The 13,396-nt window shown below is 36.8% G+C and overlaps 1 protein-coding gene across 2 annotated transcripts in view; it reads left to right on the top strand.

Moving 5' to 3' along the window:
- LOC127801836 (serine/threonine-protein kinase TOR) overlaps positions 1-13,396 on the top strand; it is a 109,240-nt gene that overhangs the window by 93,494 nt on the left and 2,350 nt on the right. For both annotated transcript variants that reach the window (XM_052337282.1, XM_052337281.1), the window contains exons 46-53: positions 173-253; positions 11,345-11,419; positions 11,505-11,571; positions 11,664-11,824; positions 12,030-12,203; positions 12,302-12,430; positions 12,535-12,618; positions 13,311-13,372. In XM_052337282.1, coding sequence (XP_052193242.1) covers positions 173-253; positions 11,345-11,419; positions 11,505-11,571; positions 11,664-11,824; positions 12,030-12,203; positions 12,302-12,430; positions 12,535-12,618; positions 13,311-13,372 — 833 coding nt within the window. The remainder of the gene's footprint in view (positions 1-172; positions 254-11,344; positions 11,420-11,504; positions 11,572-11,663; positions 11,825-12,029; positions 12,204-12,301; positions 12,431-12,534; positions 12,619-13,310; positions 13,373-13,396) is intronic.

Below are 13,396 nucleotides of genomic sequence, written 5' to 3'. Positions count from 1 at the left end.
CTGCTATTGAGCCCATTTTAAGATGCAATTTTAGATCCCTGGGGCTTGTTAATTTCTTTTTTATGCTGTCACCAGTGATTTTTGAATAAGTGCTAAAACTTTTTATCTTTACGTCATTTACGAACTGTATATCAACATTTTGGTAACCATGGCACCTTAATGTGATTCTCAGGCATATCACCATGAATTATTAGAAGCATATGAATGCTGCATGAAATATAAGAGAACTGGGAAAGATGCGGAACTTACTCAGGTATAGCTGATCCTTCTGACTCTGGTTCTTTATTTTAAATAATTTTGTTTTTCAACCAGAATATTATTTTTGCTAAATACAAACTACTTTGTCTATTAGTTTTTGTGGAAATAAGAGATCGGGAGGTCAACAGGTCGAAAATATTGCAAAGATGAGGATCCGAAATTCTAGGGAAGTTAGAGATAGAGGGAAAAGCAGATAATTCAGTTTATATAATTTAGTTTAAATTGTATTCCTTAAATTTAGAGATAGCTAGTTTGTATTTTAAATAACTTAGATATATGTAAATAGAGTAGACTTTTATAGGACGTAGATGTCTTGTACTCATATGTATATATACATTCTATGCACGAATGAAAAGGTAGATTTTTTTCTCTCCTAAATATTTTCAACATGGTATCAAAGAGCAGGATTGTTTTTCCTCCTGTTATCAAACCCTAAGGAATTAGCTACTGCATAATCCAGCTCCCTTCTACCCGTACTTGCCAGTCTTGTTGTTATTCACAATGGCCAGCAGAAGCAACCAATCCTTCGAGATCATTCCCCTACCAAACAGCAACCCTGGAACCATTGACAACAACATGTTCACCATTACGGGGCATAAGTTAAATGGTTAGAACTATCTTCAATGGCCACAATTAGTGTTGATGTTCATATGCGGCAAGCGAAAAGATAATTACTTAACCAGAGCCACAACCAAATCAAGAGAAGCAGAACCAAGGTTCAAAGCTTGGAAGTCCGAAAATAATATGGTGATGTCTGGGCTCATCAACTCTATGACAAACGAAGCCTACTCACAAATTGAGAATACCTCTGAATTATTTGAGATAGAGAGCATGCTTGATGATCTAAAGCAAAGAGATTCCCATGTTTCACAGTATTTTAACTCTCTAAACAAGTATTGGCTTTAATTGGATAAGTGTGATACTATTAAATGGAAGTGTATTGTGAAAAAGAAGAGACTATACAAGTTTCTCATAGGTTTGAACAAAAACTTTGATGGAGTAAGAGGGAGAATTCTTGGTAAAAAGTCTTGGCCAAGTCTTAGAGAGGCATTTGCGAAAGTTCAAAGGGAGGAAAGTTGAATGAAAGTCATGTTGAAGCCTACAAACCCGACCTTGGAGCAATCGACTTTAATCACCCGGGGAAGCTATCAAACTTCAGTTAAACAAAAGAAGGGGCATCCTTGGTGTGATCACTATCACAAGATAAGCCATACTAAGGATACTTGTTGGGAAATCCATGGGAAGCCACCTGATTGGAAGCCGGCCCATGAAAGGAAGAGTAGAGGTACCTGACCCTCCATAGAGGAAACCACAACAGCCCCATCACCCAACATATTCAACAAAGAACAGATGGAATGGCTTCAAAATATGTTTGGCAAGACCCATATTTCTTAGTCTCCTACATTGGCATCTAGCTCTATAGCTCATAAAGAATAGATGCGTGCCTTGACTGCTAAGAATAATTTTTCTGCTATATGGGTTGTTGATTCAAGGGCTTCATATCACATGACTAGATATACTAATCTACTAACTAGATTTCAACCATGCAAGCAAGATTGGATGGTAAGAATTGCTGATGGCTCACTATCAAAGGTGGCTAGAATAGGTTCAGTGATTGTATCTACAAATCTTACCTTAAATTCTGCACTCTTGGTGCCAAATCTAGACTATAATCTATTATCAGTTAGTAAGTTGTCTACTGATCATAATTGTGTGGTTAAATTTTCACAACATCAGTGTAAATTTTAGGATCAGATTTCGGGGAAGACGATTAGCAGAGTTGAGGCATCATCAAGACTCTACATTCTTCAAGGGACTACTTCCAGCAATAAGCTTGCTCATTTCAGCAATTGTTCCTCCATTAAATCCTCTGTTTGTCTCTCTAATTTTCATTCTAACAATAATAGTGCAATCATGTTATGGCACTATAGACTAGGACATCTTAATTTTGTTTACCTTTGAAAACTGTTTCCCTCATTGTTTGGGAATCAAGACCCACATATGTTGCAATGTGAAATTTGTCAATTCTCTAAACATATTAGAAACACTTATCCCAATCAGACCTATACTCCATCTTACCCGTTTTCTCTTGATTCATTGTGATGTGGGGGCATTTGAGAGTTAAAAACATTACAGGGGCTCGTTGGTTCATATCCTTTATTGATGATCATATTCGCCTGACTTGGGTGTTTCTTAAACAACAACATATCTGGCCTTTATCCCACTGTGTGGGGTCGATTACATGAATTTTAGACTTCCATGTATTTCTGTCTTTTGTCATATCTTCATTTAGGTCCATACACTTCATATCAAACTTTAATGTCTCTGCCAAAGTCTTCTTGGGTTTGCCTCTACCTCTTTTTTTGTCTAATTGTTCAATTTCATCAACTCTCCTCACAGGAGGTTTCTTGGTCTCCTTCTCACATGACCAAACCATCTTAGTCTAGTCTCTCATCTTTTCCTCGATTGGCACTACTCCTACCTTATTACGAATAACCTCATTTCTAGTTTTATCTTTTCTTGTATGACTGCACATCCATCTTAGCATTCTCATATCCACTAAGCTCGTCTTTTGCTCATGCTAGTATTTGATTGCCCAACATTCTGAGCCATACAACAAGATTGGTCTTATAGCTGTCTTATAGAATTTTCCTTTCAGTTTTAATGGGATTTTACCATCACAACACTTCCGATGCATTTCTCCATTTTAGCCAACATGCCTTAATTCTATGCGTGACATCCTTGTGAATTTCATCTTTTTGAATCACTGATCCCAAATATCGAAAATAGTCTTTTCTTTGTAAGAGTTGGTCTTCCAATTTTATTATAACATCCTCCACTCTTGCATTCTTACTAAATTTACATTCCATATATTCTGTTTTTCTTCTACTTAATTTAAATCCGTTAGATTTTAAATTGTTCCTCCACAATTCAAGCTTAGTGTTCACTCCCTCTTTTGTTTCATCCACCAACACTATGTCATCTGCAAATAGCATACACCATGGCACCTCTGTCTGAATGTGTTTAGTGAGTTCATCCATTGTTAAAGCAAATAAATATGGACTTAGTGTAGAACCTTGATACAGTCCCTTTGTAATTTGAAATGGTTCAGTTTCCCCTGCGCATGTTTTAACTCTTGTCTCTGCACCATGATACATGTCCTTAAGGGTTTGTATATAGGCTATTTGAACTCCTTTGTTCTCTAAAATCCTCCATAATACTTCTCTAGGGACCCTATCATAGGCCTTTTTTAGATCTATAAACACCACATGCAGGTCCTTCTGCTGATCCCGATACCTTTTCATTAGGCGTCTCAGTAGGTATATAGCTTCCATTGTTGACCTACCAGGCATGAAACCAAACTGATTTTTCTAGACATTTGTTTCTTGTTTGAGCCTTTGCTTTATTACTCTCTCCCAGAGTTTCATGGTATGGCTCATTAACTTAATTCCTCTGTAATTTTCACAGTTTTAAACATCTCATTTGTTCTTGCATATAGGAACCAAAGTACTATTCCTTTACTCATCTGACATCTTTTTTTATTTAAGGATCGCGTTAAATAATTTCGTTAGTCAGGAGATGCCCTCTTCTCCCATACATTTCCATGCCTCTATTGGTATATTATCTGGTCCCACCGCCTTATCATTTTTCATCTTTTTTAATGCTTGCCTTATTTTATTTGAATTTATACGTCGATAAAATGTATAGCTCACGTTCCCTTCGGAGTTACTAAGATGTCTTAGCCTAACTCTTATGTTCCCATCATCATTGAATAATCTTGTGAAATACTCATTCCATCTCTCCTTAATCACTCCCTCATTCACTAATATATTTTAGTTTTCATCTTTTATGCATTTCATTTGGTTTAGATCCCTTGTTTTTTTTTTTTTTTTTTCTTGCTTTAGCTAATTTATATATATATCCCTTTCTCCATCTTTTTGTATTAAGTCATTTATATAGATTCTCATATGCTTTTGACCTTGCTTCACTAACAGCTCTTTTTGCTGTCTTTTTTTCTTCTTTATAATTTTTTAGATTTTCTTTATTGTTGCACTGATATACAGCCTTATAGCAAGTTTTCTTATTTCTAATTTTCAATTACACCTCTTCATTTCACCACCAAGACTCTTTAAGGTTTGGGGCTTTGCCCTTTGTCTCTCCAAGGATTACCTTTGCCGTGCTTCTCAGGGCAGTAGCCATTTCCCTCCACATTTGGTTTGCCTGTTCTTCTCCATTCGATTCCTTTCTATCCCTTAATTTTTCTTTGAAGATTAGTTGTTTCTTTCCTTTTAAATCCCACCACCTAATTCTTGGATTTGTTTTATGTGATTTTTTCTATTCCAATTTCTTATTTGGACGTCAAGTGCCAAAAGTCTATATTGAGTAGTCAAACACTCCCCCAATATCACCTTACAATCCCTACAACATAACCGATTCTCTTGTCTCATGAGAAAATAATCTATTTAGGTGCTTGATGTGACATTTTTATATGTGATTAATTGTTCGTTCTCGTTTTTTGAACCTAGTATTGGTGATGATGAGCCCATATGCCATAGCAAAATCTAGAATAGACTTATCCTCATTATTAATTTCCCTGAATCTATATGCTCGATGTACCTCTCTATAGCCATTTTCGTCTCTACCCACGTGACCATTTAAGTCACCTCCTATAATCACTCTCTCCTCTCTTGGTATCATTTGTATGAGTCCCTCTAGGTCCTCCCATAATTTTTCTTTTATCTCCTCACCTAACCCTGCTTGTGGTATATATGTACTAAAGATATTCATAGTCATTCTTCTTAAACTAACCTTCACCATAATAATCCTATCCCCTATTCTCTTCGTGTTTCAATTTTGAGTTTTGAGTTTTGAAATCATTTTCAGTTTTGTGTTTTGAGTGTCTGTTTTGAGATTTTTAAAATGTGTTTTTTTTGTTATTCTGTAAAATTATTTTTCAAAACAGAAAACTAGAAAACACGTTTACTTTGAAATTTTAAAAACAGTTTTTTTTTTTCTTATTATGATATTTTATTGGATGAATTTGATTCAAAGTAAATTATAAACATTTATTAGTAAATTATAAATTTGATTCAAATGCTTTAAACTATAAAATAAAACAAAAAATCAAAATCTTAGAAATATTATTTAAAAAATTAATACAAAAAAATCATATTGCATATTCAAATAAAATAAAACAAACAAAATCAAATAACACACACAAAAAAAAAAAAACAAATCGGGGAGGGGAGTCGCACCATCTTCTTCCATCTCTTCCTCACCCACATTAGGGTTTTCTGCGCATCCTTGTGCCGCCATCGTTGCCTCTTCCTTTCACCGCCGGCGCCTCTCTCCTCCTCATCATCGTTGATTGCCCCATCTCCTTCCTCACCCATCATCGCAGTAGCTCGACTTTCATCCTAAACAGTAGAGCAGCCACGAAGCCTGTTGCTCGAAAGGAAAGGGGGAGGAGACCAACGCCATGGCCGAGAAGGAGCAACTCAACCAGTTGGCCATGGCAGTGCCTTTAAACCATCGAGCGAACGAAAACGAAGAGGTGAACGATAATGAAGAACACGATTGGATCTGGTTTCTGCCATGGCGAGAAGAGAGGAGATAGAGGGAGAGAGAGAGAGAAAAGAGATGCAAGACTAGGGGGGGAGGCACTATTTGCGTTTTCCGTGTTTTGGTTTTTTGTGTGTTTTCATAGAAAACGCCCAAAACAACAAATGTTGTTTTGGGTTTTCTTTACAAATTTTTTCTTTGTTTTGGAATATGCGTTTTTGAAAACAGAAAAGAGAATACGTTTTTAGTGTTTTGAAAAACTAAAAACTTAAAACAGGTTAAAAACAGCAAAGAGAACAGTGCCTAAGTTTTTATCTATAATAATCTCCATTCTATTTTTCGCTCGATCATTTTTTGTGTACTGTATTTTATATTTAGTTTCTGATAAAGTTTTTGCTTTTTCCTTTACCCATCTCGTCTCTTGAAGGCACATAATATTAATTTTTCTCCTAATCATCGCATCTACCATTTCCATAGCTTTGCCTATTAATGTTCCTATGTTCCATTACCCTATCCTTAATCTATGATTTTGGTTTTGGTTTTGGCCTTGAATTTGAATTTGTTTTTGTTTTTGTTTTTGGTTTTGATTTTTGACTAGTTTCTTTACCTACATCCGTCCAAGCAAATGCGAGGACCGTTGCTCATTTGTCACTACATCCGGGCGCCAATGCAACGGCCCTAACTCATTTAACACTACACGCGGGCAGTGTAGCGCGTCGCTATGAAGGGTTACGCCCTAATGATTTTTCATAATTTGTCTAGAGTTCATGTTTTGGATTCGACTAGGTTTTACGTTGGTTGTCGGCTACCTAACACAATCCTCCTCCTTTATCCGGGTTTGGTACCGGCAGTGAATAACATCCCCAGGCAGAGTTACTTGGGTATTTCTTATGAAAGATAAATCTGAAGCTGGTCCTATTGTCCAAACCTTTCATTCAACGGTGCAACAACAATTTAATGCCAAAATTCAAATTCTAAGGACTAATAATGGTAAAAAATACTTCAATTCTATTCTTGGTCATTATCTCTCGCAACAACACATCATACATCAAAACTTATGTGTCGATACCCCCCCCCCCCCCAAAAAAAAAAAAAACAAAATGGGGTTGCTGAACGGAAGAACCGACACCTATTAGAAGTGGCAAGATCCCTATTGTTTTCTACTAAAGTCCCCAAACATTTTTGGGGTGAAGCGATCCTTACCTTATAAATAGAATGTCCTCACGCATCCTAAAGCATCAAACTCCTAGTCAACTTCTCCTCAAGTCCTTTCCTCACACTCGGATTCTTTCACAAATTCCTCTAAAAATTTTTGGTGGTTGTGCATTTGTTCATGTTCACAATCACCTTAGAAGCAAGCTTGATCCTAAGTCCATCAAATGCATCTTCCTAGGCTACTCTCCTCATCAAAAAGTTACAAATGCTACTCTCCTGACTTTTAGAAATTCTTCACCTCATGGATGTAACCTTTTCTAAGCATCAACCCTATTATCGCAAATCTGATATTAGGGGGAGAACACTCAATTAACTCTTCAGAATACTAGTTTCGGGATATTCTATCTTTCCCTACTAATAACCAGCTCCTTGCCAATAACTAGCAGCTTGAAGAACCAGATTCTAATTCCTCGATCAGCCATTCTCCTTCTCCTTTCAAGGAATTTCAAGTTTATTCTCGGAGACAATCTAAACATAAGGAAAGTGAGGACCAAACATGCCCTAGGACTGATCAAGAGGCTAACCCAAATTCAGATCCGGTGATAATAAGGGGAAGGAATACAACCACCGGTGAGAATTCTAACATTGTTTCTATTGATGGTGAGGATTTACATTGGCCTATTGCCTTGAGAAAGGGAGTAAGATCATGCACACAACATCCTATACAAAACTATATCTCATTCAAGGGTCTCTCACCTAAATTCAGCACATTTGTTTTAAATGTGGATAAAGTGCATGTTCCCAACACTATTCAAGAGGCTTTTCAACATCCTAAGTGGAGGGAGGTTGTCCTTGAGGAAATCAAGGCTTTCGGAAAAAATGAGACATGGGATATCACTGATTTACCTCCCAAAAATAATCCTATGGGTTGTAAATGGGTTTTTATAGTAAAATATAGGGAGGATGGAAGGATTAATAGGTTTAAAACCCAACTAGTGGCAAAGGGCTTCACCCAATCCTATGGTATCGATTACTAAGAAATATTTCCCCCTATGGCAAAGCTAAATACTATCAGAGTTTTGTTGTCCCTAGCAACAAATTTGGATTGGCCTTGCATTAGTTAGACGTAAAGAATGCATTCCTAAATGGAGATCTAGAAGAGGAAGTCTATATAGAAATTCCCCCTGGATTTGACACTAAGCTTACAAGAAACAAAGTATGCAAGCTAAGGAGATCACTCTATGGACTTAAAACAATCCTCGAGAGCCTAGTTTGAGAGATTTACAAGGGCAATCAAGAAGTATGGATACAATCAATGCCGAGCAAACCACACCTTATTCATCAAGCACTCATTGAAAGGTAAAATATTTATTCTTATTGTATATGTGGATGATATCATTGTTATGGGAAATGATATTATTGAAATCAAAAACCTTAAAGAAGTACTTGCAAGGGAATTTGAGATTAAGGATCTTGAAAGTCTAAGATACTTCTTCATTGAAGTTGCAAGGTCCAAAGAAGGGATTTCAGTCTCCCAAATGAAGTATATCCTAGATCTCCTAAATGAGACAGGGATGTTGGGTTGCAAACTAGTAGATGCTCTTATGGAATCTAAGGCAAAATTAGACATTGGCAAAGAAAGCTCTCCAGTTGGCAAAGGGAGATATCAAAGGTTGGTGAAAAAACTCATTTACTTGTCACATACTAGACTGGATATAGGATTTTTTGTGAGCATTGTAAGTAAATGAGCACTTGGAAGTAGTTTATCGCATCCTAAGGTACTTAAAATTAACTCCAGGCAAGGAATTAATGTTCAGGAAAATGGAAAATTGAGGGATAAAAATCTGTAGTGATGTTGATTGGGCTGGGTCAATCCTAGGTAGAAGATCAACCTTTGGATATTGTTCATTTGTATGGAGAAATCTAGTTACTTGGCGCAACAAGAAACAATCTGTTGTCTCTAGAAGCAGTGCAAAGGCTGAGTTTAGAGCTATCACTCAATAATTTTGTGAAGGAATATGAGTAAGAAGGCTACTTCAAGAATTACAAATACCTATGACAGAGCTAGTACAAGTATTGTGTGATAACTAATCGACTATTAGTATTGCAAAAAATCCAATTTATCATGACGGGACAAAACATGTGGAGATTGACAGGCATTTCATCAAAGAGAAGATAGAAGAAGGGGCATTCAAGTTAAGCTACACTCTACTAATAGTCAAGTAGCTGACATTCTCACTAAGGCTCTACCAAGAAGAATATTTGATGAATTAAGCTGCAAGTTTGGCCTATATTTAGCCTAGCTAAGGGGGAGTGTGGAAATAAGAGATCGGGAGGCCAACAGGCTGAGAATATTGCAAAGATGAGGATCCAAAATTCTAGGTAAGTTAGAGATAGAGGGAAAAGAAGATAATTCAGTTTAAATTGTATTCCTAAAATTTAGAGATAGTTAGTTTGTATTTTAAACAACTTAGATATCTTGTAAATAGAGTAGACTTCTTAGTAAGAGTTTTTCCATTCTCCTAAATATTTTCTATAGTTTTGAATATTGTAGCTCTCATAGTGCTTAACATATATGGCATGACATGAAGTCGGCCATACCCAAACCTTAAAACTCTATTTTGGCTTTTGCCTTTGTGGCATGGCATCATTTTAGCCATCATTCTTTTCTCCTTCTCAGATCTCTCACATTTATTCTACTGGCCTTTCTGTGTTAAGGCTTTTATTGCATTGGACTAGTTATGAACATCATTCTTGGGAAACCAGAAGAGCTAGCAAAGGATTTGGACAATTGTATTCATTGATCCTCTATTATATTTGTAATCAACCTGTTCAACATCCAATGAGGCTCAGCTTATGCAAACACAAGGAATTTCAAAAGCATTAATTTATACCAGTTGGAAATAAGTGAATAGGAAAAGATAACATTGTATAATTGTTGGTTGGCTCAGTGCTCCGACAATCAATTATTGTACCTTGTTGTCATGCCCTTGAGTTGACCCCTGTGTTCCAATAGTACAACAGGTAGGTGAACTTGCTCAAGAATGCTAACTAATGGGTCCACAATTTTATGTTCATTGATTGTGTTAATATGCCCCAAATCTTCCCATGCAACTTCAGTTGTGGGACACTGTACAGAGACATGGGTTGTAACAATATCTATACACCATTGGCCCTTTACTGAAAGTGCTTGTTTAGGTTGACTTTTGGCCACCTTGGGACAAATAATTTATCCAAATTCTCCCAAATCACTATTTGATATGATGTTTGGTTATAATTAACCATCCATGTTTAATATGAGTGTCATTGACTGGACAGATGATAAACTAAAATCATCTCATTCTGAGGTTAGGCCCAAACTCACTACTGTGAACCCCACGTGTGCAATAATGGATATGCCCTGCCCTGATGCCATTTAGCGCACGAGGTTTGGCAAAAAGGTATTGATTGCCTCTGTGTTTTTAAAAATAACAACTGACCTCCCCCGACTTTTATAATTGTGGATCAGTTCTTTCCTAACCATCAGGAGATGACAATTAAGGTTTTCCAAATCCCCAAAATGCCCCTCATCTCTCTCTCCTGGCTCTCTCTCTTCTTATTTACAGAAAAATGGGAAAAAAAAATAATTGCCATTGGGCACAATTACCAGTGTCTGGTGACCACCATTGCCACTGCCACCACTGGGTTCCTCCCTTTCACCTATCTAGACTTCTTATGTATCTCCTCACCAATGCTAATGCCAGAAAAGTTGGACCAAAGGAATTTTACGACTTTGTATTACAGTTTTCAGAACTGGAGGCATTTGTCAGCAATTTGACAGATGGATCCTCTTGATCTAGAGAATTAGAGAGTGTGTTCGTTTTTTTTTTTTTTTTTTTTTTTTGGGGGGGGGGGGGGGGGGTGTTTAGTTTTTTTTTTATTTTTAAGGGTGATTGGTGCTTTTAAACTTAAAGGGTGCTGCGTGAAATTTACCCTTTTAGTTATTGATGTTCTGGGAAAGAGGGAGGATAAGGTGCTATTTTTTATTTTATTTAGAGTGGTTGGTGCCTTTTTGCCAAACTTCAAGGGTGCTGCATGAAATTTACCCTTTTAGTTATTGAGGTTCTGGGGGGAGGGAGGATAATGGTGCCATATTTAATTATTTTATTTTATTAAGGCGCTATTCTTTATTTTATTAAGGGTGCTCGGTGCTTTTTTGCCAAACTTCAAGACTGCAGCATGAAATTTACCCTTTTATTTATTGATGTTCTGGAATCTTCAGAGCTCTACGATCAATATGTAAATGCAACTTATTATTATTATTATTTTTTCCTGATATATGATGTTTGACTGAGGTGACTTAAATGTTCTTTTTTTCTTTTAATATTAGGCATGGGATCTTTATTATCATGTTTTCAGACGAATAGATAAGCAGCTTCAAACTCTTACCACCCTGGAGCTGCAGGCAAGAATCATGTCTGTTCTTAATGTTGAATTTCTCATATAGTGTTCCTCCCATAATTAACCTGCTATTACTTTTCCAAAACCAGTCCGTTTCCCCTGAATTGTTAGAGTGCCGCAATTTAGAGCTTGCTGTTCCTGGGACTTACCGAGCAGGTAAGATTCAGGTCAGGGTTAAGAAAAGCCTATTTAACTCAAATCCATTTGTCCACATAGCATATTTATGCGCACCTGTTTTCTTATTTCAGATTTACCAGTTGTGACAATTGCATCATTTGCACCCCAGCTTGTTGTCATAACATCTAAGCAGCGACCAAGGAAATTGACAATTCATGGGAGCGATGGGGAAGATTATGCTTTCCTCCTGAAAGGACATGAAGACTTGCGCCAGGATGAACGTGTTATGCAGGTTTTTACTACTTTTGACTAGAATTATCTCTTGTATTGAATGCCAGTGGATTCTGCTGTTCTATAGGTTGCAAAAGCGGCTTCTGAGTTCTGAGGCATATAATTGTTATTTTATCTAATTTGTTCAGTAGTATTGCTTGTGTTATTTATTTATTGTCTGATCACTCTATCAAGAACATCTTAATTGGGCTTGTCATGCTTGTCAGCTCTTTGGATTGGTCAACACTCTGCTGGAAAATTCTAGAAAAACTCAAGAAAAAGATCTTTCTATTCAAAGATATGCTGTCATTCCATTATCTCCAAATAGTGGATTGATTGGGTGGGTCCCAAATTGTGACACGCTGCATCACCTCATTCGAGAATACAGGGATGCTAGGAAGGTCTGTCAAAAGTTCATTTGCCTCCCTTTCCCCTACTTGTGTATATATTTATTTATTATCGTTTCTTCTGTATCTTATGCAAACTTTTGGCTGTGTAGATCACCTTAAATCAAGAGCAGAAGCTAATGCTTAGCTTTGCCCCGGACTATGACCATTTGCCACTTATAGCTAAAGTGGAGGTCTTCAAGTATGCTTTGCAAAATACTGAAGGCAATGACCTTGCAAGGGTATGTCTTCTTTGAGTAGTATGCATCATTTGTGTGTGTGTGTGTGTGTGTGTGTGTGTGTGTACTACAATTTCTTTCTCAGCATGTTAGGTTGTTGTTAATAGGTCCTTTGGTTAAAAAGCCGAAGTTCTGAGGTCTGGCTAGACAGGAGGACGAACTACACTAGAAGCTTGGCTGTCATGAGCATGGTATCACATCTTCTCATGCTAAATATGTTTTTAAAACACCAGCAGAATTGATTGTATGCCATTCCATAAATTCAGCTTTGTCTAGCTTCCTTTTATAATTTTGCCTGTGTACTTGTCTTGTGAGCCTATGCATTTACATTAAAATAGACAAGGTGCAATTTGATTGCACTTGTTTTGCTTTAATGGAACCTAGCAACATATGAAATTTGTCTGTTAACCATTTCATTTTATTTTGGTATATTTCCTTGGAGATTATTTGGACCCTATACCACATATGGGTGATAATAATCGCCGTAGTTTTGTTTTTTGTACCCAAAACCAGACTTTTACTATTGTGAGACTATGGTATTTGAGGTCAAGTAGTGTGTTTGAACCCAAACCACTGCGGCAAGAATTAAAATTTTGCAGGGCAATGCTCATTAAGTTGGTTGTGTGAGTAATATTGGCACTTGTCCCTTCTGTGGCTTTTTTTTGGTCTGTCAGAAAGTAAAATAACTATGATCAATGTTTCTTTCACCTCTTTTGGTTCCAGAATTGTATTTTTATGTGTATTGGATGTTTCATGTATGTAATATTGGCACTAGTCCCTTCTGTGGATTTGTTTGGTTCTTCAGAAAGTAAATGAATACGATCAATGTCTCTTTTCACTTCTGGTTTCAGAATTGTATTTTTATGTGTATTCGATGTTTCAGGTTGGTTACCTTCTTGGCTTAGGTGATCGACACCCTAGTAATCTGATGCTGCATCGTTCCAGGTATTCTTTAAATTGGAAAGAAAC

This window comes from Diospyros lotus, chromosome 5 (assembly GCF_014633365.1).
Source record: "Diospyros lotus cultivar Yz01 chromosome 5, ASM1463336v1, whole genome shotgun sequence".
NCBI lineage: Eukaryota > Viridiplantae > Streptophyta > Magnoliopsida > Ericales > Ebenaceae > Diospyros > Diospyros lotus.
The sequence above is the reverse complement of the archived record's forward strand: the minus strand, read 5'-3'. Positions and strand labels throughout refer to the sequence as shown.